Source organism: Cyanistes caeruleus, unplaced genomic scaffold (genome assembly GCF_971803275.1).
Source record: "Cyanistes caeruleus unplaced genomic scaffold, bCyaCae1.hap1.1 HAP1_SCAFFOLD_65, whole genome shotgun sequence".
Lineage (NCBI taxonomy): Eukaryota > Metazoa > Chordata > Aves > Passeriformes > Paridae > Cyanistes > Cyanistes caeruleus.
Window position 1 is genome coordinate 4,001,486 of NW_028255884.1, and position 25,154 is coordinate 4,026,639.

Sequence of the window (25,154 nt, forward strand, 5' to 3'; positions counted from 1 at the left end):
TCATCAAGGCCTTATCTCATGACTCACCATCCCATTGTGAGATGCTCCTCCCCGAGGGAGGAGCCAAGCATTCCATACTGGATATAAGCTGAGAATTCGAACACCACAGCAGCCCTTACCTACGGGACTTCCAGAGGACAGGAGCTACTGCTGGACTTTCAGACCAGACCCCCTTTCTTCCAGAGGATCACGCTTCAACAAGACCACCTCATCTGGACGACTACCATCACCCTAACAGGGTTCCAGGCTGTATTCTGACTCTGTCAGTGTTTTTGATATTATTGCATTTATTCTTTTTATCATTTTCCTATTAAATTATAATTCTGACTTGCGATCTCTCACTGGTTTGATTTCAAACTAGTACAGGGGGTCACCCCAAATCCCAGGGACCCCAAATGCTGAGGGACCCCCCGAACTGCCCTCACCGCTGGATCTGCTGCAGGCAGGGGGGCACCAGCACTCGGCCCCCACCCTCCACCATCACAGGGGGGCTGTGGAAGAAATCTGGGGGTGCAGGGACAGGTCGGGTGGGACCCCCAAAGTCCTGGGGGAGGGGACACGGGGGGGACTCACAGGAATTCCCGGTGTGGGGGGATGAGGGGGAACCCAAGAAGAGTTGGGGGGGCTGGGTGGGTCATGGGGGGACCCCCATAAGTTTTGTTGCGGGGGTGGGGATGGCAAGGAACAGGGAGATTGCCAGGATGGAGTTGGGGGTGAACTGGATTGGAGCTCCCATGGCAGTGGGATGGGAAGATCTGCCCATGGAATTCCATGGGAATGGCATGGCCGTGACATCCATCTGGGGAATTCCCATGGGAATGGGACAGCAGTGGGAACCATCCGTGGAGATCCCATGGGAATGGGATGTCTGAGATCCATCCATGGAATTTCCATGGGAATTCCCAGGTTCCCAAATTTTGTCCTCCCCGATCCCACATTCCCATTCCCATATTCCCATGGGAATTCTGCCCTCCCCACCTTTACACTCCAGCGCCTCCCGCCCATATCTGACATATTTCCGGAGACATTCCCTGCAGCTGTGAGCCAGGGAATTTGTTAATCCCTCAGCCTGGATCTCAGGGATCCCCGTGGCGGTGCCACAGTTGCCATCGCAGCCCCACAGATCCCCCAGCCCCGGCTCCCCCCGCTCAGCCCCGCTCTGGCTGTGCCGCTGCTGCAGCATCTGCAGCTCCCCGCTGGCCCCGTGCCGGTGCCGCTCCTTGTGCCGGCCCTGGCTATCCCAATATCCCAGCCCTGGCTATCCCAATATCCCAGCCCTGGCTATCCCAATATCCCGGCCCTGGCTATCCCAATATCCCAGCCCTGGCTATCCCAAGATCCCAGCCCTGGCTATCCCAATATCCCAGCCCTGGCTATCCCAATATCCCAGCTCTGGCTATCCCAATATCCCGGCCCTGGCTATCCCAATATCCGAGCCCTGGCTATCCCAATATCCCAGCTCTGGCTATCCCAATATCCCGGCCCTGGCTATCCCAATATCCCAGCCCTGGCTATCCCAATATCCCAGCCCTGGCTATCCCAATATCCCAGCCCTGGCTATCCCAATATCCCAGCTCTGGCTATCCCAATATCCCAGCCCTGGCTATCCCAATATCCCAGCCCTGGCTATCCCAATATCCCAGCCCTGGCTATCCCAATATCCCAGCCCTGGCTATCCCAATATCCCAGCTCTGGCTATCCCAATATCCCAGCCCTGGCTATCCCAAAATCCCAGCTCTGGCTATCCAAATATCCCAGCCCTGGCTATCCCAGTATCCCAGCCCTGGCTATCCCAATATCCCAGCCCTGGCTATCCCAATATCCCAGCCCTGGCTATCCCAAGATCCCGGCTCGGCTCCGCCCGGCCCCGCTCGCTGCGGCGGCGCTGGAAGGGGATCCCAGCCAGGGACCCCATGGACATGGACTGCGGGAAGCCCGGGCTGGGCTCCGACAGCGCCGCGTGCAGGGAACGCAGGGAGAGGAGAACTGAGGGGACATTTGGAGATTTGGGATCGGGGGGGTCACGGCTGAAGGAAAGGGGGGACGGGGAGAGCCGGGAAGGGCATTTGGGGATGCCAGGAGTGACAAGAGGGGAGGCTAGGGCTGGCTAGATGTGGCATGGCTGGAGTTCAGGGCGTTCCTGTACCCAGGAAAGGGAGCTCCAAGGGTCCCCGCTGTCCCCATTGCCAGGACAGGGCAGGGAAAGCGGGATGGCTGGGAATAGGGGTCCCGGGTGTCCTGAGTGCTGAGGAAAGGAGGGGCTGGCTGCTGGGAGAGGCAGGAATAGGGGTCCGGGGGCTAAATGGGTCAAGGAGAAGGGGGCTCTGGGGGCTGCGGGAGGCGGGATGGCCGGGAAAGGGGTGCAGGCGTTCCTGGTGCCGGATAAGGGGGTGCAGGGTGGGACCCACGGCCGGGAATGGGGGTTCGGTGGAATGGCGGCGGCCAGGAATGGGGGTTTAGGAGCCCCTCGGCGCTCCGGAATGGGCGATCAAAGAGTCCCGGTGCCGGGGTCCCCCTCACCTCTCGCCGCCCCCCGGGAGCGCCCCCGGCCCCAGCGCTGGAGCCATCGCGCTGCTCCGCTGCGGCCCCGCCCACAGCTCCGGCCCCGCCCCCAGAGCCGCCTCCGGCCCCGCCATTGGCGCCGCTCTTTGCTGCCCGCCAGTGGCAGCCCGAGGCTGCAGTGACGTCACCGGTCGCCGGGCAGATCCCGGCGGCGCAGGGCGGCCAAGGCGGAAGCGAAAGTGCCCGCGGGAGCGCGGGGGGAGGGGACGGGGCAATTCCAGGGAATTCCCCTGGATCCCCTCCCGGGATCCCCCGGGACCCTCCTCGGCCGCGCACTGCGGGACCCCCGGGACAAACTGGGCTGAACTCCCGGGCCCTGCGCCCAAACTCTGCCTGGAACCCGTCGGCTTCGGCCCAAAGCGGGGGAAGCCCCGGCATCCGCGGATCCCATTTTTCCTGCGGCTGCGGCTCCCCAGCCCCGGCGGAGCAGGAGCGGCCGCTGGGAGCCCGAGCCCCGATTCCCAATCTCCTTCTCTCTCTCTCTGCTGCTCTCTCCCTCTCCTTTGGGTGATCAGAAATGCCAGAGCGGCTGGAGAGCCCCGTGCCCAGCTCGGCTTTCCCTGGAAAGGGAGGCCTGGGGGTGCGGTGCCCCGGGATGGCCGGGAATGGGGCTCCGGGGGTCCCCGGGCTGACGGAACCGGGGGATCCAGGGGCTGCCAGGGGAGGATCCCCGGGAAAGGGGGTGCAGGGCGCTGTTGGTGCAGGAGAAGGGGCTGCAGGGGGTCCCGGAGCTGGGGAAGGAGATGCGGGGGGGGTCCCAGGGCCCAGGAATGGGGATCCAAGGGGGTCTGGAAAAGGCTGAGCAGGAAATCCAGGAGTGCAGACCTAATTCACATCAGAGACACAGAAATCCGGGTGCAACAGGAAACCAAACACTAAGAACTCCACACCTTGGAAACAATGAACACTAAACCAATGAATTTCTATGGGTTCAGACTGAATAAAGTTTAGGAAACATCTAGTAAAACTCCCATGTCATGGAATGATTTTCTCTGCACATGCAGACTATGTGTGGTTGAAATGATTCTGTTCAGAATCAAGTCATGCCTTATTTCTCTGGAGACATTGTTGGAGAGTTTTTGCTTTTCACAGTTTCAGTGAATGGATTACACCATTAGAAGAATTTTTCGTAATAATTCTACTTTTCTGTTGTCAGTTCTGTTTGGGACAGGGGTGTGAGAATCAGTTTTTAGTCAGAGAAGAAAAAGAAAATACTTGATTGCTTTCTAATTTTTGTTTTTATGTTTGTGCATGGCTCTTAGTGATGACAAAATTATGGTATGGGTTTTTCCATGTTCACCTTTAAGCTGCATTTTGAAAACCAGAAGACCTTGAAATGCGGCCCTTTAAAAGGTAAATAGTTAATAGAAAATTGTCTTAAAAAAAAAAAAGAAAAGAAAATTGTAAGGTGGGGGGGGGCTCCATGTGAGTCATCCCATGGCTGCCCTGGAAGAGAAGCTTCATTCCAGGCAGCCAGGACAGGAGCTTTAGAAATGCAAATTAACACCCCTGGGGCAAAGCCTGGACAATGTACCAGGGTGTTCCTGCCTGGGGGAGGAATTGGGCTGAATTCCTCTGCCCCTCACCCCAAGCTCTGCCTGGGGGCACAGATGGAATTTGCACAGCTAAAGGCAGAGCCCATGGTGAGGATATCTGACTCTGCAGCAGAAATTGGTTAAGTTGAAAAGGAAAACTGCAAATGGACAAGGTTGTGAAAATTTCACTATAAAAAATGGGGGAGAATCATCCCACTCCCCACCTGAACTTGTGCTCTCACTTTCTATGTTATCTAGGGTGAATTACAGCTCTGGATTTTGTTGCTACCCCAAGTTAAGGGAATTCAGTTGGGAATCCAAGTATGTGCTGATTTAATTAGATAAAAGCCCAAAATTGATGCAGCCCTGCCCAGAGGGAGCACCCAAAAATGGGGAAAAGATGAATGACCACCAGAACAAATCCTGCACCACCACGGACCAGGCCCTGGGAACCCTAACAAATTCATATCAGGAGCCAGAGAACTAATTTATCATTTCCATGGTATAATTAGATTACATGATGTCCTCAAAATAATACCCAACCAGACAGCTCCAGTTCCAGACTTTCTTCCCAACCAATCCACCCAGATGAGGAACACAACATTTCACCATGGGATGGGGTCAGGTTATCTTTTAGCAGGAAAAGGAGGCAGCTTGTGGAAAGTTAAATGATGTTGTTGGCAAATAGATCACAAAGGAAAAGTGGTGAAACAGATAACAAGGAAATAAGAAAGCAGCCCGTGTACTGGTCCAAACATGAACAGATGGGAATGGAACACATCTCCATGTTTGCCTGGCAGACCATGGGTTAAACGAATGCAGTTTCTCCTCTTATGTTCTACAGCAACTCTCACCTTTTCACCATGCACGGCACCTTGCTGAGTGCAGCTCATTCAGCAGCTGAGCAAGGGGATGCAGGGGGCAGCCAGGCCTCCTGAGCCACAAACGGCTACAAAAGGACAGAGAATGAGGGCACCGAGAGCAATCCCAAAATCAAAGAACACCCAGGAAGAAAAAAACAGAGCCAATGAGTGAATCTGCTTGCAGATAGGGCCAGGGACTTGCACATAAGGAAGCAATGGGAGAAAGCCTCCGTTTCAGAAAATGTTACCAATTGACAAGGACCGCTGCTCTGACAAAGTCCCGCTAAATTCCTGAACTTCCAGAAGAACAAAGACTTAACAGAGCCATCAATATCGGATGTTATACAAAAGTGGGGGGTACATATTAACCGGGACATGCAGGAGGCAGATGGGGAAGTCTGAACCTTCCAAGCACCTCCGCCAGTGGGGAAAGGGACAGGGACACGCGGCCGGGAAAATCAGGACAAAAACGAGGCCGCGTCCTGCAGCAGCTGGAGAGAGCGCACGGCAAATGCCCCACGGCCTCTCCCTTTGGGCAGCAATAAAGTCACTCTCACACCGCTCCTCTGCCTCCTTTGGCCACACAAACCTCTGGCGCCGGGAATTTTCCCGCCCAGCCCCGGGCACAGCGCAGCCACCTCCGGGCTACCGACACGAAGCGGGACGAGCCAGCGCTGCTCCGGCACCGGCTCCTGCCGAGGCCCCAGCGGGAAGGAGACCGCGGGCAGCCGCTCCCGCAGCGCCCTCACGCCAGGGCCAACACGGGCCGGCCACGGCACAAGCCACCCGCCACAGCCCCCCGCCGCCCCCTCCCGGGCCCGCAGCGAGCCCCGAGCCCCCGCAGAACCGAGCGCGGCTCCCACCTTCGATGGCCGGGGCCGCCTCCGAGCTCCGCCGCCGCCTCACCGGGCTCCGGCCGCTGCCGCCGCTGCCGGGCCCGCACAGACGCTCCGGCAATGGCGGCTCTCCTGCCCCACGGCCGCCCTGGGGGCGCCAGCGGGGCCGGGCTTGTCCCCGCTCTGCCCAATCAGCGCGCGCCAGAATCATGAGTGACGGCAGCAGCAGCCAATCGCAGCCAGCGGCGGGCTCTGCACACGGCACAGCCCCGCCCCGCGCTCTCAGGGCCCGCCCCGGGCTGTGTGAGGGGAAGGGCGGAGATGAGGAACAGGCCTGGAACGGGCCCGGCCCGAGCCGCCATTGAGCTCCGAACACAAACAAAGTTCTCCGCATCTCCCGGCCCGCCTTTCCCTGCCCTGGGTGTTCGGTGGCTCCGGCTCAGCGGGAAGCCCTGGAGCCTCACTTCTCCCAGCGCTAATTAGGTGCCTCAGTGCATCGCTCGGATTTCCCCCAAAAAAGGGAAAACTGCCCCAAACCCCTGTGGATGAGTGGGGGAGGAGAGAGATTTCTGGCAGAAAACTCCAAAAACTCAGAGCAGGATCATGAGAAGTAAAGGAAGACCCTTAAAACCAGCTTCCCCCACCCCTCCCTCCTCCCAGCTGTGCCTCCTCCCCCGGCAGTGCAGGGACACAGGGAATGGGGCCATGGTCACTCCATCCCCCGGGGCTTTTCCCGCTGCTCAGGGACAGGAGTCGTTCCCCTGCTGCACCCTGGGCTCTCTCCCACCGGAGACTTCTCCAGGAACTTCTCCAAGCTGAGTCCATCCCATGGGGAACAGCCCCTCACAGTGCTGCAGCGTGGGTCACTCTGCCACGGGGTCAGTCCTTCTGAAAAGAACAGGCAAGGAGAGCAGCTCCTTTTTAATGCCTTTATTGAGGGCAGCTCTAGGTGGGGGAAGCTCAACCACTGCTGCTCCCAATGGATGACCCAGAGGAGGAGATGTTCAGCTTTGCCACATGGCAGAGATGGGGATTCTGCCTTCAGGAGAGTCTCTAGAAGGACTCTGGTTTACTGTAAATCTTGGGTAGTCGTGGAGAGCAAATGTTATTTAGTTATGGTGACAAGGTCTGGAACATCAGTCAGCTGCTCAATGTCCTAACCCTAACCCTAACCCTTGCTCCTCGGTGTAGTTTGGAGTCCGGTTTGTGCCCTGGCTCGCTGATTCTAGGGGTCTTTGAATGTTAATCCCACTGGGTGCTACCCCCCATGGGAGTTGGGCTCATCTACACACTGGGTGCTGTCATCGGTGCCATGGGGGGTGCCGGGAGCAGCAGAGGCAATAGACAAGGCCAGGTGGCATTAACAAGGCTGTTACAACAACATTGGTATTTACCAAACATGACACAACATGAGCTATATTAACAAAGAAGGCCCCTTACGGTGACAACATTCTACTGTTCAAATTGTAAAACATCTTTGTGTACTGATCAGGAGGTCACGATTTACTCTTTACAATCCTGATGCTGAATGTCTCCTGAGGAGGTCTGGTCAGGGAGAAGAATGAGCCCCTTGTGGGCTGCCCCTGTTTGGACAACCTGCTCCTCACCCCGAGCCTCAGCATGTCTGACATCGCCCACCTGGGACTGACATCCCAAAACATTGAGAACATTTATCAATTTTTGTTTATCATTAAAATCTAATTAATTTATAAAAATAAAATTTTACTTTTTATAATAATATTATTCTGTATTCTTATAACCTTGTTTTTGCATTTATATAAAAGAATTGATACCTTTTCAGGAACAAAAAACATTATTGTTCTCTGGCTCTAAGTACCACAATTCCCTTCATTAATTAACTGACCTCTATTTCTCCCTCTTTATGCCAATTACTCCTATTTTTAGCCCGTTAATCATAATTTTGAAATTATTCTCAGACAGGGTAAAAGGGACCACTTTGGGATCCATGGAGACTTTTCTGGGGAACATTTGGGGCAGCTTTGTGTCTGGGGAGGGAATTTAGAGAGAACTTGGGGGTCTGGAGGACACTTAGGGGAATCGAGTGTGCACTTGGAGGGGCATTTAGGGATTCTGTGGGACAGTTCGGGGTCAGGGGGACACTTGGGGATCAAGGGGGGGAAATCTGGGGACCCTTCAGGGTCCGAGCGGGCACTCGGGGGGCTGTAACAGGGAATCTGTGGGCTGCGGGGGATGATGGGAGCTGTAGGCGCCGGTATAATACGGTTTAAAGGTGCCGCGGAGCATCACGGGAGTTGTAGGCGCACCTCCAAAATCCCACAAAATTGTTCCTATGTCCTCAAAATCCCTCAAAATTAAAGAAAACCCCACAGAATTTCTTGAAAATTCTCAAAACCCTACGAAATCCAGAAACATCCCACAGAATGTCCACAAATTTCTACAAAATCTGAGAAAAATCCCTCTAAATTCTTCAAGTCTCCCCAATATCCCACAAAATTCCACAAAAATCCCACAAAATTCCAGAAACATCCCAAAAATTTCCCTAAATCTTCTTAAAACCCTACCAAATTCCAGAAACGTCCCACAAAAACTCCACAAATTTCCACACAATCTAAGAAAAATCTTTCAAAATTCTTCAAGTCTTCTCAAAATCCCACAAAATCCCAGAAAATTCCACAAACAGCCCTCGAAATTCCACAAACATCCCACAAAATCTCCTCCAATTTTCATACAATCTAAGAAAAATCTTTCAAAATTCTTCAAGTCTCCTCAAAATCCCTCAAAATTCCAGAATCATCCCTCAAAATTCCAGAAAAATACCACAAAATACTACAATCATCCTAACAAACTCTCTAAATCTTCTCAAAACCCTACCAAATTCCACAAACATCCCACAAAATTCCAGAAAAATCTACTCAAAACCCTACCAAATTCCAGAAACTTCCCACAGAATCTTTACAAATTCAAACACAATCTAAGGAAATCTTCGCAAAATTCTTCAAGTATCCACAATTTCTCACCAAATTCCAGAATATTCCACAACATTCCAAAAAAACACAAGAAATTCCAGAAACGTCCCACAAAATTCTTTACATGTCTCAAAATCCCACAAAATTCCAGAAAAGCATCACGAAATTGTGAAAAAACCCTCAAAATTCCCTAAACCTTCTCAAAACACTACTAAATTCCAGAAACATCCCACAAAATCTTTACAAATTTCCACACAATCTACGAAAAATCCCCCAAAATTCTTCATGTCTCCTCAAAATCCTTCAAAATTCCACAAAAATCCCACAAAATTCCAGAAACATCCCACAGAATTCCAGAAACATCCCACAAAATCTTTTCCAATTCCCATACAATCTAGGAAAAATTCCTCAAAATTCTTCAAGTCTCCTCAATATCCCAAAAAAATCCTGAAACATCCCATAAAATTCTTTAAATTTTCTCAAAATCCCACAAAATTCTTGAAAAGCATCACAAAATAGTGAAAAAATCCCACAAAATGCCCTAAATCTTCTCAAAACGCTACCAAATTCCAGAAAAATCCCACAAAATCTCCTCAAATTCCCCATATTTAAGAAAAATCCCTCAAAACTTTTCAAGTCTCCTCAATATCCCACAAATTTTCCAGGAAAAATCCCTCAAAATTCCCGAAACATCCCACAAAATCTTCACAAATTTCCACACAGTCTCGAAAAATAACTCAAAATTCTTCATATCTCCTCAAAACCCCTCAAAGTCTTAGAAAAGTCTAACAAAATTATTTAATTTTTTTCAAAATCCCACAAATTTTCATAAACATCCCACAAAATCTCAATATCCCACAAAATTCCTGTAAAATCCCACAATATTCTAGAAACATCCCACAAAATCTCAACAAATTTCCACAAAATCCCAGAAAAATCCCTCAAAATTTTTCAAGTCTCTTCAAAATCCCACAAAAGTCCAGAGAATTCCACAACATTCCAAAAAAATCCCACAAAATTCCAGAAAAATCCCAGAAAAATGTTTACATTTTCTCAACATCCCACAAAATTCAATAAAAATCCCTCAAATTTCAAGATAATCCCCGAAAATTCAAGAAAAATCCCTTAAAATTACTTAAATTTTCTCAAAATCCCATTAAATTCCAGCAAAATTTCACAAAATTGCTGAAAAATTAAAAAAAAACCTAAATATTTTCAAAATCCTACCAAATTCCAGAAACATCCCACAAAATGCCCTCAATATCCTGCAAAATTCCACAAAAATTCCATAAAATTTTACTAATATTGCACAAAATTCCGGTAAAATCTGATGAAATGGTTAGCATTCAGGAACAGACATAATCGCAAATGATCATATGCAGGTGCTTTATTAAGAGATCTGGGTGTCAGGGGTACATATACCCAAATCTGACCCATCTTGGTTTTGGACTGAACATCTTTTATACTCTATCATTATATAACTCACATATTAATTATTAAACTTACATTGTTCTATTGTAAGCATTGTTTTTACCCAAGCATGGATTTCTCGTGATACCCCCCAGCCCCCTAACATTGTTCCTCATGTTCATTAAACAATAATTATATCTAATCACATCTAACAATTGTATCATGATCATCTACTGACTACACAGGTGCAGTTTGACCTGATCTTTAGCAAGTACAAGGCCTAACATTTCCCAGGGCCTACTTTTCCAAGGCCTTTCCAAACCTAACTTCCTTTCTAAGTCCCCGAATTTTCTAACATTTTGAGACCTTTTACTATCACTTACAGGACTTGTGCTCCAGACCCCTCACCAGCCTTGTTGCCCTTCTCTGGACACGCTCCAGCCCATCCATGGCCTTCCTAAATTGGGGGCCCAGAACTGGACACAGCACTCGAGGTGCTGCCCAACCAGTGCAGAGTAGAGGGGAGGAATCCCTGCCCTGCTCCTGCTGGCCACACTGCTCCTGATCCAGGCCAGGAGCCATTGGCCTCCTTGGCCACCTGGGCACACTGCTGGCTCATGCCCAGCCCGCTGTCCATCAGTGCCCCAGCTCCCTTTCTGCCTGGCTGCTGTCCAGCCACTCTGTCCCCAGCCTGTAGCACTGCAGGGGTTGTTGGGGCCAAAGTGCAGGACCCGGCACTTGGACTTGTTAAACCCCACCTTGTTGGGTTTGGGCCCTGGATCCAGCCTGTCCAGCTCCCTGTGCAGAGCCCTCCTACCCTGCAGCACATCAACACTCCCAGCCAACCTGGTGTCACCACGGTTCCATGGGGCCCTGGAGTGTCACAATGGTCTCCAGGATTCCATGAGGCCTCCCAGCAATCCAATTTTGGATCATACTGGGAGTGACTGGACTCATACTGGGAGTATCTGAGAGTGACTGGGAACACACCATGCACATCATCCCCCATACTGGGGGTGACTGGGAGCAACTGGGAGCATGCTGGGAGCCAATGGCATCATACTGGGACTGACTGGGTTGATCTAGCCAGAGGCAACTGGGACCATCCTGGGAGTGCTGCCTTGTGACAAGGATCATACTGGAGCTTACTGGGCTCATGATGGTGTTGAAAGGGAACAACTGGGATCTCTGAACACCAAAGGTTCCTTTCCTGCTCACTGAAGAAGGAGCTTCCCAGTATCCATGTGTGAGGTGACCTTCACCTGAACCAGATGCTGTTAGGAGAAAAAGCTGCCTCTGCTGGAAAATCCCACACAACAAGTCAATGCCAAGAGAGCATTTTGCTTTCACAACTTCCCTCCTGGAGCCACAGTCCTTTTGGATCACACAGCAAGTGAGAGAACAGCACAAAATACAAGGCTGTGTCCAGTTTTTGGCTGGATCAGCAAACAGAGGGAGGAATGCCAGGGTTCACTGCCACAGACTCTCCTCTTGGGGAACAGAACCCCCCCAGGCTCTATTCCAAATGCTGTGCACACCCTGCTGGCTACAAACAACCCCTTCTTTAAGAAGTTGTTGGCAGGAGCTTTCCCAAATAAATGGCATCTTAATGGCAATTTTCATTCAAAATCACCTCTGTTCCAAAGGAAGAACAGAAAGCCCACAGCAATCCCAAAGGCACATATGGTGCACCTGGGGAAATCCTCGACTTAGGGGCCCAGTGGGTTAAAAAATACCCATCAGAAGCCACAGAGTGCAGAGTGCAAACTGCAGCAACCACTTGCTGGATCATTTTGCCTGTGCTGCACACGTCTGCAGACTGTCTGTCCCCCTGCCAGGACAGAAGGACACCCGTCAGGGGCTGGGCTGGCTGCTGAGAATGCCTCGGGCAGGAGGATCCTCAGGCAATGAGCAGGTGCCCAGAGCCGCTCTGACACTGAGGCCTCTGTGCCCCACAGCAACGGGAACACCACAAGGACACGGCAACGTTCCTGTGACATCACAGCAGCAGCTCCCCCAAAAACTGCCTGGAAGGTTCTCCTGGGTCACCAAGGAGCACAAAGGATCCTCCGAGGGCACAACCTATTGCTCAAGGGATCCAAGAGGAACTCAGAAAATGCAGCAAATGAGGACACCCCACAGCCCAGCCTGAACACTGAGAAGGAACAAAGATGTGACCAAACCAAAGGAAGTACAACTTTTGGTCACTGATGCTTCTGACTAAAACCAGCAAGGCTTGTTCCATCTTGGACCTTTATTCTAGTTGTAGAAACAAGCAAGGTTCTCTACTGTCAATGTCCAGAAAGCAGGAACTTGGGGGAAAGAAGGCTGAGAGTTCCAAAGCCTTGTGTGACTCCTTGGACATCTTGTGGCTGAGGGTGTCCAAGGCAATGGAGTCACAAGTGGGGTCCCTGCCCTCCCCACTGACAGCTGCCATCTCTCCTTCAGCCCCACACGTGTCTCCAACAACCTCCTGTCAAGGGCCTCCATCCACACATTCCATCACCAGCCACAGATCCTCATCCACAAGGTCACCCAGCATCCCTGAGGCCACAGCAGGGAGTGCTCCTGGCATCTGGTAGAGCACTGTGGCTTTCCTGGGATCCTTCTGGTGTCTGTGGCTGAGAGGAGTGGGGTGGATGGAACCAGGACGGGTCACAGATCAGCAGCCCCACTGCAAGCAGTGCTTTCTCCTGCTGTGTGGGGACCGTGGGGTGACTGATATTGGGACTCCTCTGGCTTTGGCTCCTGCAGAGCACACAGTGGCTCAGACACTGGGCTGAGGGAAGGGGTGCCATGGAAACCCAGCACAGGCATTTCTCTTTGGAGAGGGGGTTCTGCAGGGAGAAGGGAGAAGAAGAGACTTTCCTGTCTGCTGAGATTCCCCCTCCTCCTTCAGCAGCCATTCCACAGTCCATCAGTACCAGAGTTCATAGGATCACTTCCATGCCAGGGAGCACAAGGCACTCAAAACTGAACCCTGCCAGAGCCCAGCCCTGCCTGCCCATTTGGAGGGTGTGGGGGAATGGAATTTCAGCAGGAGTTGACTCACAATGATACATTGCCACCTGTGGGTTTCTCACAGTCTTAGAAGGAGTTTGAGATCTCTGTCCCCAACACCTGCTCACCCTTCAAGTGCACACACGAGCCTGGGGGCAATTCAGGTTCCCTGGAGTGGTGGCTGCTTCCCTTGGAAACAGGAGCTGTTGTCTTTTCCAGTGTGCTTAACTCCCTTCTACCTATTAGAAAGTGGGTGAGTAAAGGAAATTACCCTGGAGGAAGGAGACCAGAAATGGGGAAAAGGATGAAACATGTCTGAATTACAAATGAAATCTATTTCAATTTATTTCTTTACTACTAATCTATTACAAATAAAAACATGTTTCTGAGCTGATTGTTTGGATTCAGAAGAATTATTATTCAAGAAATAAACTTGTTCTTGTTGTTATTATTATTTATTAGTATTACTTTTCACTGTCAAGACTTTTAAATTTTAGACATGAATAAAAATGGCTGGATGTCTCTCACAGGGAAAATTCCCTTGCTTTTCCCACTGGGTTTAAACTGTACAGTCATTTCCAAGTTGCCAGTGGATTCTAAAGATAGAAAATCCTTTTAATGGTGGGTTTGGTGTGGTTTGGAGCTGGGGAAGGGTCTCATCCCTTCCCAGAGGTGCCCCAAGCCCGCTCTGCTGCCACATCTGCACTCGCGGCCCCTCACGGCTGCTCTGCCCTGGGGACATGGTGGGACCCCTCCTGCCAGGGCTGAGGCTCCTCATGGCCCTTCACAGCCCCTCATGGCCCCATAGAACCTCTCATGGCCCCATAGAACCTCTCACAGCCCCTCATTTCCCCTCACAGCCCCTCATGGCCCCATAGAACCTCTCATGGCCCCATAGAACCTCTCATTTCCCCTCACGGCCCCTCACAGCCCCAGGGGCTCCTCCCAAAGGAGAAGGGGTCGGGCCCTGCTCACTCTCCTTTTATTTCGGTCCCTTCACAGCGCCGAGTAAAGAAAGGCTGAATGGAGCCTTTCCCCAGCGTTTCCCTCGGGGTTCATTGCGGGCTGAAGCTCTGTGCTGGCGCTGGCCCCAGCACCAACATCCCTGCAGCCCCCAAGGCCTTTGCTGTCCCCCCGTGTCCATTCCCTGTCCCCGAGTCCCGCCCGGCTCTGGCAGCAGCAGCAGCCGCAGCGCAGCGGGCGCAGGCCCGGCCCGGCCGGGGCTCCCGGCCAGGAGCAGCAGCAGCGCCAGCCCTTCCCACCTGCTCCTGCCTCGGCTTCCCAGGGCTTTTGCCAGGGCAATGCTGGACTACAGCAACAATCCCCCACACACAGCCCTGATTCCTCAGGGCCCGCCTCTGCTGCCCTCAGCCAGCCCTCAGAGGAAGAAAGGATCGGGTTCCAGCGCTGTTTTCAGCCCTGTTTTACTCACCCTGAGGTGACAGCAGGAGGCTGTTGGTGCCCTGGCCTTGGCAAGTGTAGATCCCAGCTGCTCTTCCCCTCTTCTGCTTGCCACTTGAATTTTAGCAGTACAGCTGCAATTGCCTCTTTCAATCAGTGCTACCTACTGTGCTTTTGTCACAGGGAACTCAGGATTTTTGTTTCAGGCATCATGATCAGTAGAGATCAAAATGCTCCCAAGTCCCTGAGCACTAAGTCGAGGGGAATTAAAGCCACACAGGTCACATTTGCAGTGCTCAAACACAGCCCTGTTGCTGCTGCTGCTGCTGCTGAAATAGAATCAACTGACAGAGGCCATCACAGAAATGGCCTCTGCAGTGGGAAATAAAATGAAAAAATCCACCAGGAGAAAGAAAAACCAGAACTTCCCAACTCGCTTCATTGTTTCTTCTGAGCAGCAGCAGAAAAAGGAACAGGGCACCTTTCAGGCAGCTCCACAAGGTTCTCATTTCCTGGGGAATCTGAGATGCAATTGGCCTTGTTAAAAGGATAAAAGCAAAGGGAATGAATTGGGAATTATTAGGAAAAAATGACCCTTCTTACACACAAAGTTCACCAAGTCATTCCCTGCATTTCTCCTTTTCACATTCTTTCTCTCATCCACTGACAGGTCCAGCTTATCATGTTCTGCTGCTTATCATCAACTGATTGTGCTCTTGATTTCTCCCACATCAAGAGATGTAGAATCATCTAAACTGAACACAGAAACAAACTCCCTCTGTCAGCCCATCTTCATGTTCCAGATCACTTTCCAGATGTCCATGGGGCTGTTGGAATGATGAGCTCTCCACTGCTGGCTGCAGGCTCTGGAGATTCTTTCTCCACATTCAGCCAGGCTTGTATTCCCCAAGAATTCCTGGCAGCCCATCATGTTTTCTTTGGGTAGAAGAGGAACAATGAAAACCTCACCAATGGCACAACTCCCCAGTGCACAAGGAAAAGAAAGAACAAGTTGTCAAGTTCTTCAAACATTTGTCCTGCTTTGCTGCAAGAGTTGTGCTGCACTCAGAGTGTGGGGAGCCAAGAGAAGCTGCAGCTGGGGGCACATCTTGTGACAGGAGCTGCGCCTTGTTCTCCAGGACAGGTTTTTGGAAAGAAGAGATGGGGCTGGGGAGTAGATTCTGAGAAAACTGAAAAAACTTATTTAAGAAATGAAAATAAAATCCAAAGAAACAACCACTAAGATTTTTTTCTATTTTTCTCGATTTATTTTTATTTTTCCCTTTTCCATCTTGCACTGTTTCTCCATCCCATTCATTCCAAACGGCTCTCACCTCTAAGATCTGAGACTTGGCAAGTTTTAGACACTGTAAAATACCCTGAGCTATAGCCAGTTTGCCTTGCCCTGTTTTCCTTGGAAAGCAATGCTGGAGACACAAGTGCAGTGCTTGGCTCAGGTACAAATTCTGCATTCAGGGAATGTGCTCAGACGGTGTCTGAGCCTCAGCAGGGACAAGGCACAGCAGCAGCCAAGGGCATTGCTGTGCCCCTGTGCAGGAGTCCAGACTCTGGCTCTTGGCTCAGCAGGGCAAAGTTGCCGTGTTTGGCCAGGCTCAGGGGCTGCCCGGGGAGCGCGGGGCTCGGGGCGGGGCCGAGCGGGCAACGGACAAACGGACACGGGGACAAACGGCCCCGGTGCTTCAGTTGCAGCGGCAGCGGCGGCAGCAGCAGCAGCAGCAGCGAAAGAAGCGATTCTATCAATTTTCTGTGTCTCCTCTCCCTCTCCCACTGTCCCTCATCTTCTCCCTTTTCCTGTGTCCCCTTTTCGTCCAGGTTCCCTCTCCCCGTGCCCACCCGGGCCATGCCCCCAGCCCGCCCCCGGCCCCGGGTGGGGCTGCCCCGGCCCCGTCCCCGTCTCCGCCCATCCCGCCGAGGTCTCCTCTTCGCCTGGCTCTGGCTGTGCTGGCTCTGGCTGTGCTGGGCGGGCATCAGTGCCAGGGGCTGGGGCGGCATTGCCGCCCTTTGGCTCCGCCTGGCCCACCCTCGGCACCCGCCCCGGCCCCGGCCCCGGCCCCGGCCCCGGCTCCTCCCGGGGCCCGCGGAGGACACAGGCGGTGCGGCCGCTGCCGCCGCCTCCGCTGCGGCTTCCCCGGCCCGAGCTCCGCCGCTGTCGCGTTCCAATGAGGGAACGCCTGCGGGTGCCCGGCCCGGGGAGCTCGGGGAGCGCTCGGGGGCCGTTCCTGGCCCCGGGCCGAGCACTGACGGCCGCGTCTCTTCCCCAGGGAAGGCGCAGCAGGCCCTGCAGCAGCGCTACCGAGTGGGTTCACTGCTGGGGCGCGGCGGCTTTGGCAGAGTTTTTGCGGCCACTCGGCTCTCGGACGGACTCCCGGTGAGCAGAGGGGCCGGCGGCGGGCGGAGGAGGAGGAGGGGGCGGAGGAGGAGGATGGGGCTGGACACGGTGGGCGGTGAGCTGAATCCGCTGTTCCCTTTGGCTTGCAGGTGGCCATCAAAAAGGTGCCACGGAACCGCGTCCGGCACTGGGGCGAGCTGGTGAGTGAGCGGGGCCAGCGGCAGAAGCCGGGCCGTGCCGGGCGGGGATGAGCCGGGGCCCGGCAGGGTGGGAGCCGCCAGGACACCTGCAGGGAGAGCGGGCGTGGGGCCAGCGGAGGGCACAGAGCATCCCGGGCTGGCTGAGGGCTTCCCGAGCCCTGGCACGGCCTCAGCCCCACTGACGGCACCGTGCTCCTCCCGCAGCCCGACGGCACCAGCGCACCCCTGGAGATAGTGCTGCTGGACAAGGTGTCCACAGGCTTCCCCGGTGTGGTGCAGCTGCTGGAATGGTTTGAGCTCCCCAACACCATCGTGATGGTGCTGGAGCGCCCGGAGCGGTGTCAGGACCTGCGGCGTTTCATTCGGGCACGGAGGTTCCTGTCCGAGGAAGAGGCGCGGGAGCTGTTCCAGCAGGTGCTGGCGGCCGTGCGGCACTGCACCAGCTGCGGGGTCCTGCACCGAGATATCAAACCTGAGAACGTCTTGGTAGACCTGGACACCGGCGAGGCAAAACTGATTGACTTCGGCTGTGGCACCTACCTGCAGGACACAGCCTACACTCAATTTGCAGGTGAGCCCACACAGGGGCAGGCTCCCGGTCCTGGCATCTCCTGGCCCAACCTGGGTGTGGCAGGAGGGATTCTCCCTTTGGCTGCCAGTCACAGGACTGAGTCTTCAGCCAAGTTGCTTCTGAGCAGAGCTGTGTGGGGACCCATCTTCCAGCCCTGCTGGCAGCCTTTGCCTGCCACTCTGCCCAGGACTGGGGCTGGGGCTGGGGCAGCCAGCCTGACAAAACCCCCGTGGGTGAGAGTAGCAGAGAGGGGGAGCCAGAACCTGTGCACCAGCTGGTTTGGTGTGCAGGTGAGAATGGGCTTGGACTGTTCTGCTCACCTGATTTGCCTTGGTTCAAGATATTTTTTGGGCAATGCCAGCAGGGAGGATGTGGGTATGGTTTTTCCCCAGCACTGAGTGGGTATTTCCCTTTGTGTGTCATGGTCGGGCCTTGCCAGGGTTTCTGCTGCCCTCTTCCAGCACCAGTGGCTTCTTTTCCAACCCCAGGTTTGTACCCAAGTCCCAGGTGCTGGCGAGAGGGCAGCAGGTCACCCCGTGTGCCACTGGGGCAGCCCCCACATGCCCAGGGATGCTGGGGCCAGGCTCTGGGAGCAGCAGCATCCCCCTGATGAGCTCCATCCATATTCCATAGGAACACCGTCATACAGCCCCCCGGAATGGAACGACTTCGGCTGGTACCATGGCGAGGCAGCGACCGTCTGGTCCCTGGGCATCCTGCTGCACGAGATGGTCTGCGGGGAGCACCCTTTCAGGAGGGGCAGGAACATCAGATGGGGCCAGCTCCCGCTGCCACAACGGCTCTCCCAAGGTGGATCCTCATCTCTGGGCACGGGGGGAACACCAGTGCTGGGAGACAGCAGCGGGCTCGTGAGCATCCCGCTCTGGCAGCTGCTGAGGAGGTGGCACATGTCCTGCTCTCCTGCTCTCCTCCAAAACAAAGAATTGATGGGAAAGTTTAGGCCCAGCTCTGAGCACATCCAGCGTGGCCTGGGCACGGGAATAGTGGGGCAAAGCAGACAGGAGCCTTCTCCAACTGACCAGTGGTTTGTGGTTTCTCTCCCCAGATTGCCAAGTTCTGATCAGGTGGTGTTTATCCCTGAACTCCTTGGACAGGCCCTCATTAGAAGACCTGTCCTGTGATCCCTGGATGCAGGATGTTCATCAGCCCTAGAAGAAGGGAGAGAGCCACAGGCACAGTGATGCAGGGACCTGGTAAGTTACAGCTCCACACATGCCCTGGCAATCAGCAGCAAAGAAACCCAGACTTTTTTGTCCTGCCTGTGTCACTGCACTGGGGTCATGGAATGGGAACACACAGCCCTTGTGCTGGAGCTGAGCTGCTCTGCCCAACATTGGTGGGCACCATCTGAGCTGGTTTTGCTTGTCCTGCTTCACTGACAGCCGGGCCCTGGGCAGAACCCTGACAGCCTGGTGTCACCCCAGGGAAGAAGGAGCCCCTGGAGAAGCTGTACCAGGTGGGGCTGCTGCTGCTGCTGCTGGAGACATGGAGGACAGCAGCAAGGATGACAACCTCTTCCTCCACCTGGCCAGAGGGAGCTGGCAATGATGGACTTTGATTCTGGCACCTTCTTCAAAGCCAGGCTCCACAGTGAATTTTCAGGTAAGTCCAGACCCAGGGGGATGCTCCCAGATTTGTGCATTGGCCGGGAACCAAAGGTTTCCCCTTTGCTGGGGCAGATGCAACTGATTCCTCAGTGGCTGCCCAGCTGGTTTTTGGCAGGGCTGGGGACGTGGGCTGGGGTGGTTACGAAATGGGAGTGGGATCCTGGCCCTGCCAACAGCCCCCAGCACCCACCGTGCCCCGGGCTGGGGCTGGGGCAGCCAGCCCGACACAAACAAACCCCCATGGCAGGAGCACAGGTGGGACTCCAGAACCTGAGCACGGCTGCTTTGCTGTGCAGGCAAGGAAGGGCTTGGGCTGCTCCACTCCCCTGCTTTGCTTTGGGATCACCGTGATTTTGGGGGACAGTGCAGGGGGAAAGGGAGAAAGCATGGGCTTCCCTCAGCCATGGGTGGGTTTTTCCCCAGAATGTAGGGGTTGGGCCTTCCCCAAGCTCCTGACAGACAGAAGATTTTTTACCATTTTTCTTGTTTCCCCTTTTTGTCTGTAACCTATTTTCATTAATTTGTTGTTTGTTTTTCTAAAGGAAGCGTTCCAGGTGGGGTCCAGTCTGGATCAGGAAGTGCTTGGGACCAGCTGTGGCGTGGATGGGCCGTGCCCTTGGAGAAGACTGAGGACATCGTTTGGGACCAGCTTTTCTTGTGGCAGCGGATGGTGTGAGGTGGGTCCTCATCTCCTTGGCATGGGTGGGACAAGAGCTTTTGGGAGATGGCAGCGGGCACAGGAGCATCCCGCTCTGGGCAGCTGCTGAGGGGCTGGATCTGCCGTGGCTGGCTGCAGGCTGGGCACATGTCCTGCCCTCCTGCTCTGCTCCCCAAGGCAGCAGTGATGGGCAGCTTTGGGCCCAGCTCTGAGCACGGCCAGCATGGCCTGGGCACCGTGGCTGGCTGGGACAAGGGGACAGGAGCCTTCAGCTGACGGGCGGTTTCTGCTTTCTCTCCTTGCAGCCGGGCTCTGCGGATGCTGAGGCTGCTCTGGGCTCTGCCAGGGCTCTGCTGGGCTCAGCACCGGGCCGGGATCAGCCAAAGAAGAAACGCTGTGACCTGCAGCAGAGACTTGAGCATTTTGGCAATGCAGCTCAAGTCTGCAGAGTGTCCACCACCAAGGGAAAACATGACACCCCCCAAAAATTAAACTTGTTCCATAACTTCTGAAATGAAATCCATCTGGGATGACCCCAAATGATATTTTTCAGCTTCCTCAAGCTGTAGCTCAGCCCTTCTCTGAACAGTTCTGTCCCCCACCTGCCTTTTACTTCACAACTGCTCCATCCTTTCCCCCAGTGAGTTCCCAGCCCATCACAGTCTCCATCACACTGCAGCCTTCCTTGATGCCCCTCTCCACGAGGAAGGCCAAGCCCCAGTCTCAGGGACTGGTGGGGGTTAGGTGTCTTTCTTTTTTATTTCTGGCTTGCCCATAGGATTTTTACCCATTAGTTTGGGGTAAAACCTAACTGTGGGTACTTGGTGGGTGCTTGAAAAAAGACAAAGAGTTTGGCCGGGACCAAGGAGGGAAGGGGGCAGGAAAAAAAGGAGGGTGGCGACAGTTTGGTGGGCTTTCTTCAGTTTTGGAGAAGGACACTTCAGGCGCAGAGTTGTTGTGGTGGGGAGAAGGGAATTTCACCATCATCCAGACGGAGCTGCTGCTGCTTCTCCTTCTCCCCTCTTTGTTGGTGGCCTCGCAACCCCTGTCCTGCCGGGACGTGTGGCAGTGCCAGGCACCGCCACGGAGCTGCTGATCCACCTCAGCCACCGGCCCAGGATCTCAGCTCATCCCTGCTGTTCCAGCTGAGTGTTCCTCAGAGCCCTGCAGGAGCACCGGGACTGCCCGCCCGAGGGGGTTTGTGAAACAAAGCCTCTCCTCCATCCCATCTCAGCCGAGAAAGCTGTCATGGGGTCCCTGGTTCTGTTTTCTTGCTAATGCTGTAGTTATTGTTGTTTGTTTGCCTGGTTATAAATACTAATAAAGAACTGTCATTCCTATCCTCAGATCTCTGCCTGAAAGCCCCTTGATTTCAGAATTATAATAATTCAGAGGGAGGGGGTCTACATTTTCATTCCAGGGGAGGCCCCTGCCCTTTCTAGCAGACACCTGTCTTCCAAAACAAAGACAGATGGGGAGTTTCTCCATCCTCCTTACCCTTGTGGGGCCAGCAGTGCTCTTGGTTCCTCATGCTCTTTTTGTGGGGCCTTTTGTGTCTGTGCCCGTCCAACTTAGGGGGACAGGGGATATTTGCTGCCCCCTTTCTGCTTCTGGGAAGCCTGTGTGGGCTCTTTGTCCCTCTCTGATTTGGGGGGTGCTAGTATTGTCACCATCCCAGCAGCCCCCGTCTGCTCTTTGCCATCTGCCAGGCCAGGGGTGTTCTCTGTCCCCTTGCAATTTGTGGGGCTGGCACAGGCACAATTCCCCTCCTCTTTGAGGGGGCTGGCAGTCTCCCCTTCCCCCTCTGACTTGGGGGATGCTCTGGGCTACATCCATCTCTTAGTTTGGGGGGGGGCAGTTATTTATCTCCCTTCAGTTTGGGGGGCCTGGGGATCGCCTCCATCCTCCTCCAGCTTTGAGGGGCCTGGGAGAAGTCTCTGTCTCCCACCGATTTGGGGGGACTGGTGCAGGCTCCACCCCCCTCTGATTTTGAGGGACAACCTGGAGGAAAGGCACCAAAAGCTTGACAAAGGCTGAGGGGAACGCTCTGATTACCCCTTTTGCTAAGAGGTTCCCTTAGCTGAAGTTGCTAACCAGGACAAAACTTCCAGGCCCGCAGTGGGTTTTGTGTTGTTTTATTTCCTGGGCCCTCAGTCCTGCGTGGGACACGGGAACTGGGTGCTGCAGAGGCTGCGCCAAGGCATCAGAAATGCCCGCCCAGCACCCAAGGGTGGTAGAAGATCTGCTCCAGCACTGGCCGGTCCATGGGGTGCTTGGACAAACACCAGCGGATCAGATGTTGGCACTCTGGGGAGAGAAGGCAGAAAGCGGCGCTCACTTGCAGAAGGCTCCTGCCCAGCTGCTCCCGGCGCCTGCAGAAGCCGGGCCACGCTGCGTGTGCTGGGGGCTGCCCTTGGCGGGAGAGCGGCACGGCAGGACAAGCGTCCCCTCCTTCAGCCAAGCGTGCCACACCCAGCCTGCCACGGGCCACCTGCTGCAGCCGGCCCTTGAGGGCACATGGACGTCCCGCGCAGCTGCGGGAGGGCCGGGCTGGGCTGCGCGGTGCCACCTGCCAAAGCCTGCCTGCTTCAGGCCACGTACCAACCTGGAGAGACCTCCTGCAGGAAGAAGAGCTGCCCCAACACGATGTCACGCTCGTTCTCAAAAGGCAGGAACCCGCACACCGTCTCCAACAGCAGCACGCCCAGGGACCAGATGGTCGCCCCATTGCCGTGGTAGCAGCGCAGGCCGATCCACTCGGGCGGGCAGTACGTGCATGTTCCTAGGGGAGACGGGCGGCGCTGCTCAGGCGCAGGCTGCTGCCTTCCAGAGCCTGGCCCCAGCCTCCTGCCAGAGGCAGGGGCTGCAGCCATGGCCACAACTTCCCCCCAAGGCCTGCCCGCCTCCCTCTGACAATGGGCCAAAGCCAAGGAACCATTCTGCAAGGCTGACAACGCCAGCGGAGCAGCCCAAGGCCTTGTGGGCCTGCCAAGCCGAGGAGCCGGGGCCCGGCTTTTGCAGCCCCTTTCTGTTGGCAGGGCCGGCAGCCGGCTCCTGGGGCACAGCACCTGCCCCGTGCCCCAGGGCAGCCGGCAGCCGGCTGAATGCCGCACCACGCGGCCCAGGAGGGAATGGGGCTGTGCAGTGCCTGGCACTGGGAGCAGGGCCCGCGCTCTGGGCTCACCGGCAAACTGTGCAAAGGCCCACTCCTGGAGGAAGGTGCCGCAACCGAAGTCAATCAGCTTCATGTTGCCAGTCTCTGGGTTGATGAGGAGGTTCTCTGGCTTGATGTCCTGGTGCAGAACGCCACAAGCCGTGCAGTGCCATACGGCCTCTCTTAGGGATGGAGGCTGTCAGAGATAGCGGAGGCTTCTGGCACCATGGACGTTCTCTGACCGCCTGAGCTTCTTGCACGGATGGCGGGTCTTCTCTGCTGTGCCATCCTTGCAAGGCTTGAGGCTCTCCCAAGGATGGCCAATCTTGCTGGGAGCATCCTCCTGAAGGGATGGCGGCTTCTGGAGAAGCTAGGCAAGCCACAGCAGGGCAGGTGGCCTCGCCTCATCAGCTTCTCCAGTTCTTTCCACAACGCCTGCCACATCCCAAAGTAGAGCGGCACAGATGTCCCATTGAGTGCCCAGTGCCGGATCATCACTTCCTGCAGCTCTTGGGCCACTGCCATGCAGGGACTGCAGCTGCTGGAGCTCTCCAGAGGGCTTGCGGGAGCACCTGGCCGCCGGCGAGGGGTGGCCCGAGGCCTGGAGAACCTGGGAGCCGCAGGGGCTGCTTGGTTCCTCCATGGGCCTCTGGGCCTAACCCTGGGGCGCTTCCTCGTCTGCCGCCTCCGTGGTTGCCAGTGGCCACCGGCCCAGCAGACAGCCACAGCGGCCAGCAGCAGGACAAGGGCAGCCATCAGGACACCACCGTCACCCATTGCTACGGCACGTCCCATGGCGACTGCACTGGCAGCTGCGGGGACTGGCCTGGTTTATATAGGGCTGGCGTGGTGATGTCACAGTGCTGTGGCCAGGACAGCTGTGTGACATCACAGCCCTGCATCACACCAGAGCTTAACCCCTTTGTGACATCACAGCCCTGCATCACAGCAGCCCTCACCAGTTCCATGGGAATGAGAAAGGGGCTCCCTGTGGGCACTCGAGCACCCTCTGGAGCAGAGGAGAAGGAAGATTCTTGTCTAAATAGGACACGGGGATGAGGAGGGGAACGGTGATGGTGTCACCTCCTTGCTGGCAGAGCATGGGACATGGATTGTCCAACAGGGGATTGCAAAGCCCATGGACAGGACAAGCCCTGCTTAGCAACAGGGAAACCATCGGTGTGCTGTCCACTACATTCCCATGCTGAATCTGAAGTTGGATTCAAATCTAATTCTGTGCCTCTTTCTGGGAATTAAATGGATCCTATCCCATTGAAAAACCAGTACCTTTAATACTTTAGCGATCTCTGACTTCAGGGAATTGAGGTGCAAATAAAATGAAAGGGTATGATGGAGTTTGTGTCCACCTAAAATTAACACTTTAATGAGAAATAAAATAAAGACAACGCCCATAAACCGTGCGCAGTATAGGGACAAACTGCAAAGACTGGGACTACGGGCAGACACAAAAATATATAGGGTAGGTCTGAGGACAGAGTCTGAGGGCATGGGTCCAACCACAAACTGGGGTTAGAAATATGCAAAATACTGCATCAAATAACAACCAATCAGGGGAGAGAACCAGGAACATTCTAGAAACATAATCTTATAAGGGGTGAGATGATTAACATATTAACTGCCATAAGCCCTTTCTCTTTGCCACAACTTAAACAAATGCTTCCCAAGGCTTGAACTTAATGCCTCTTTTTTTTCTGGGTGAAATTCGGCTGGCTTGGATCCCCAGCGAGGCACATTCCCTTATCACATTAGTCAGTTCTTCACCCAACACTCCCTGTCCCCGTTCATTTCACACTGGGATTTCTGCTCCAGAAGGATTCTCTGAGGGACACAATTAAAAGTCTCTCATGGAATGGGCAGATCCAGATTTAACAAGTGGGAAAGAGTTTAACCCCACTATCTGTTTAACTGGTCCCGAGGGTGGAGACCTGAAGGAAACGAATGACTGGATTCAGGTCATAGATCTGCAGGTGCCAAGGAGATATTAAATTATCCTCCTTGGAATTAAAGCTGGGTGTTG

At 54.3% G+C, this 25,154-nt stretch overlaps 2 protein-coding genes and 1 long non-coding RNA gene across 3 annotated transcripts in view; all 3 read left to right on the top strand.

Annotated features, from left to right (window-relative positions):
- The window catches only part of LOC147647224 (uncharacterized), a 188,401-nt gene that overhangs the window by 28,686 nt on the left and 134,561 nt on the right, over positions 1-25,154 (top strand). The window contains 1 exon segment of the mRNA XM_086872440.1: positions 11,392-11,398. Coding sequence (XP_086728566.1) covers positions 11,392-11,398 — 7 coding nt within the window.
- Positions 12,545-18,549, top strand: LOC147647226 (serine/threonine-protein kinase pim-1-like). The gene is made up of 5 exons (XM_086872391.1): positions 12,545-12,556; positions 17,055-17,105; positions 17,310-17,676; positions 18,310-18,486; positions 18,536-18,549. Exons 1-5 carry the CDS (start codon positions 12,545-12,547, stop codon positions 18,547-18,549), a joined length of 621 nt encoding a protein of 206 aa, XP_086728517.1.
- On the top strand, positions 18,563-19,980 carry LOC147647227 (uncharacterized). Its single transcript, XR_015281650.1, has 3 exons — positions 18,563-18,890; positions 19,080-19,299; positions 19,847-19,980. It is a non-coding gene; the product is annotated as an uncharacterized LOC147647227 (long non-coding RNA).

What these genes read in the sequence shown, in the direction of transcription:
- LOC147647226 (XM_086872391.1), top strand. An exon ending in TCCGGCACTGGGGCGAGCTG is followed by an intron (nt 17,106 to 17,309) that starts GTGAGTGAGCGG and finishes CTCCTCCCGCAG; the next exon opens with CCCGACGGCACCAGCGCACC. An exon ending in AGCCTACACTCAATTTGCAG is followed by an intron (nt 17,677 to 18,309) that starts GTGAGCCCACAC and finishes CATATTCCATAG; the next exon opens with GAACACCGTCATACAGCCCC.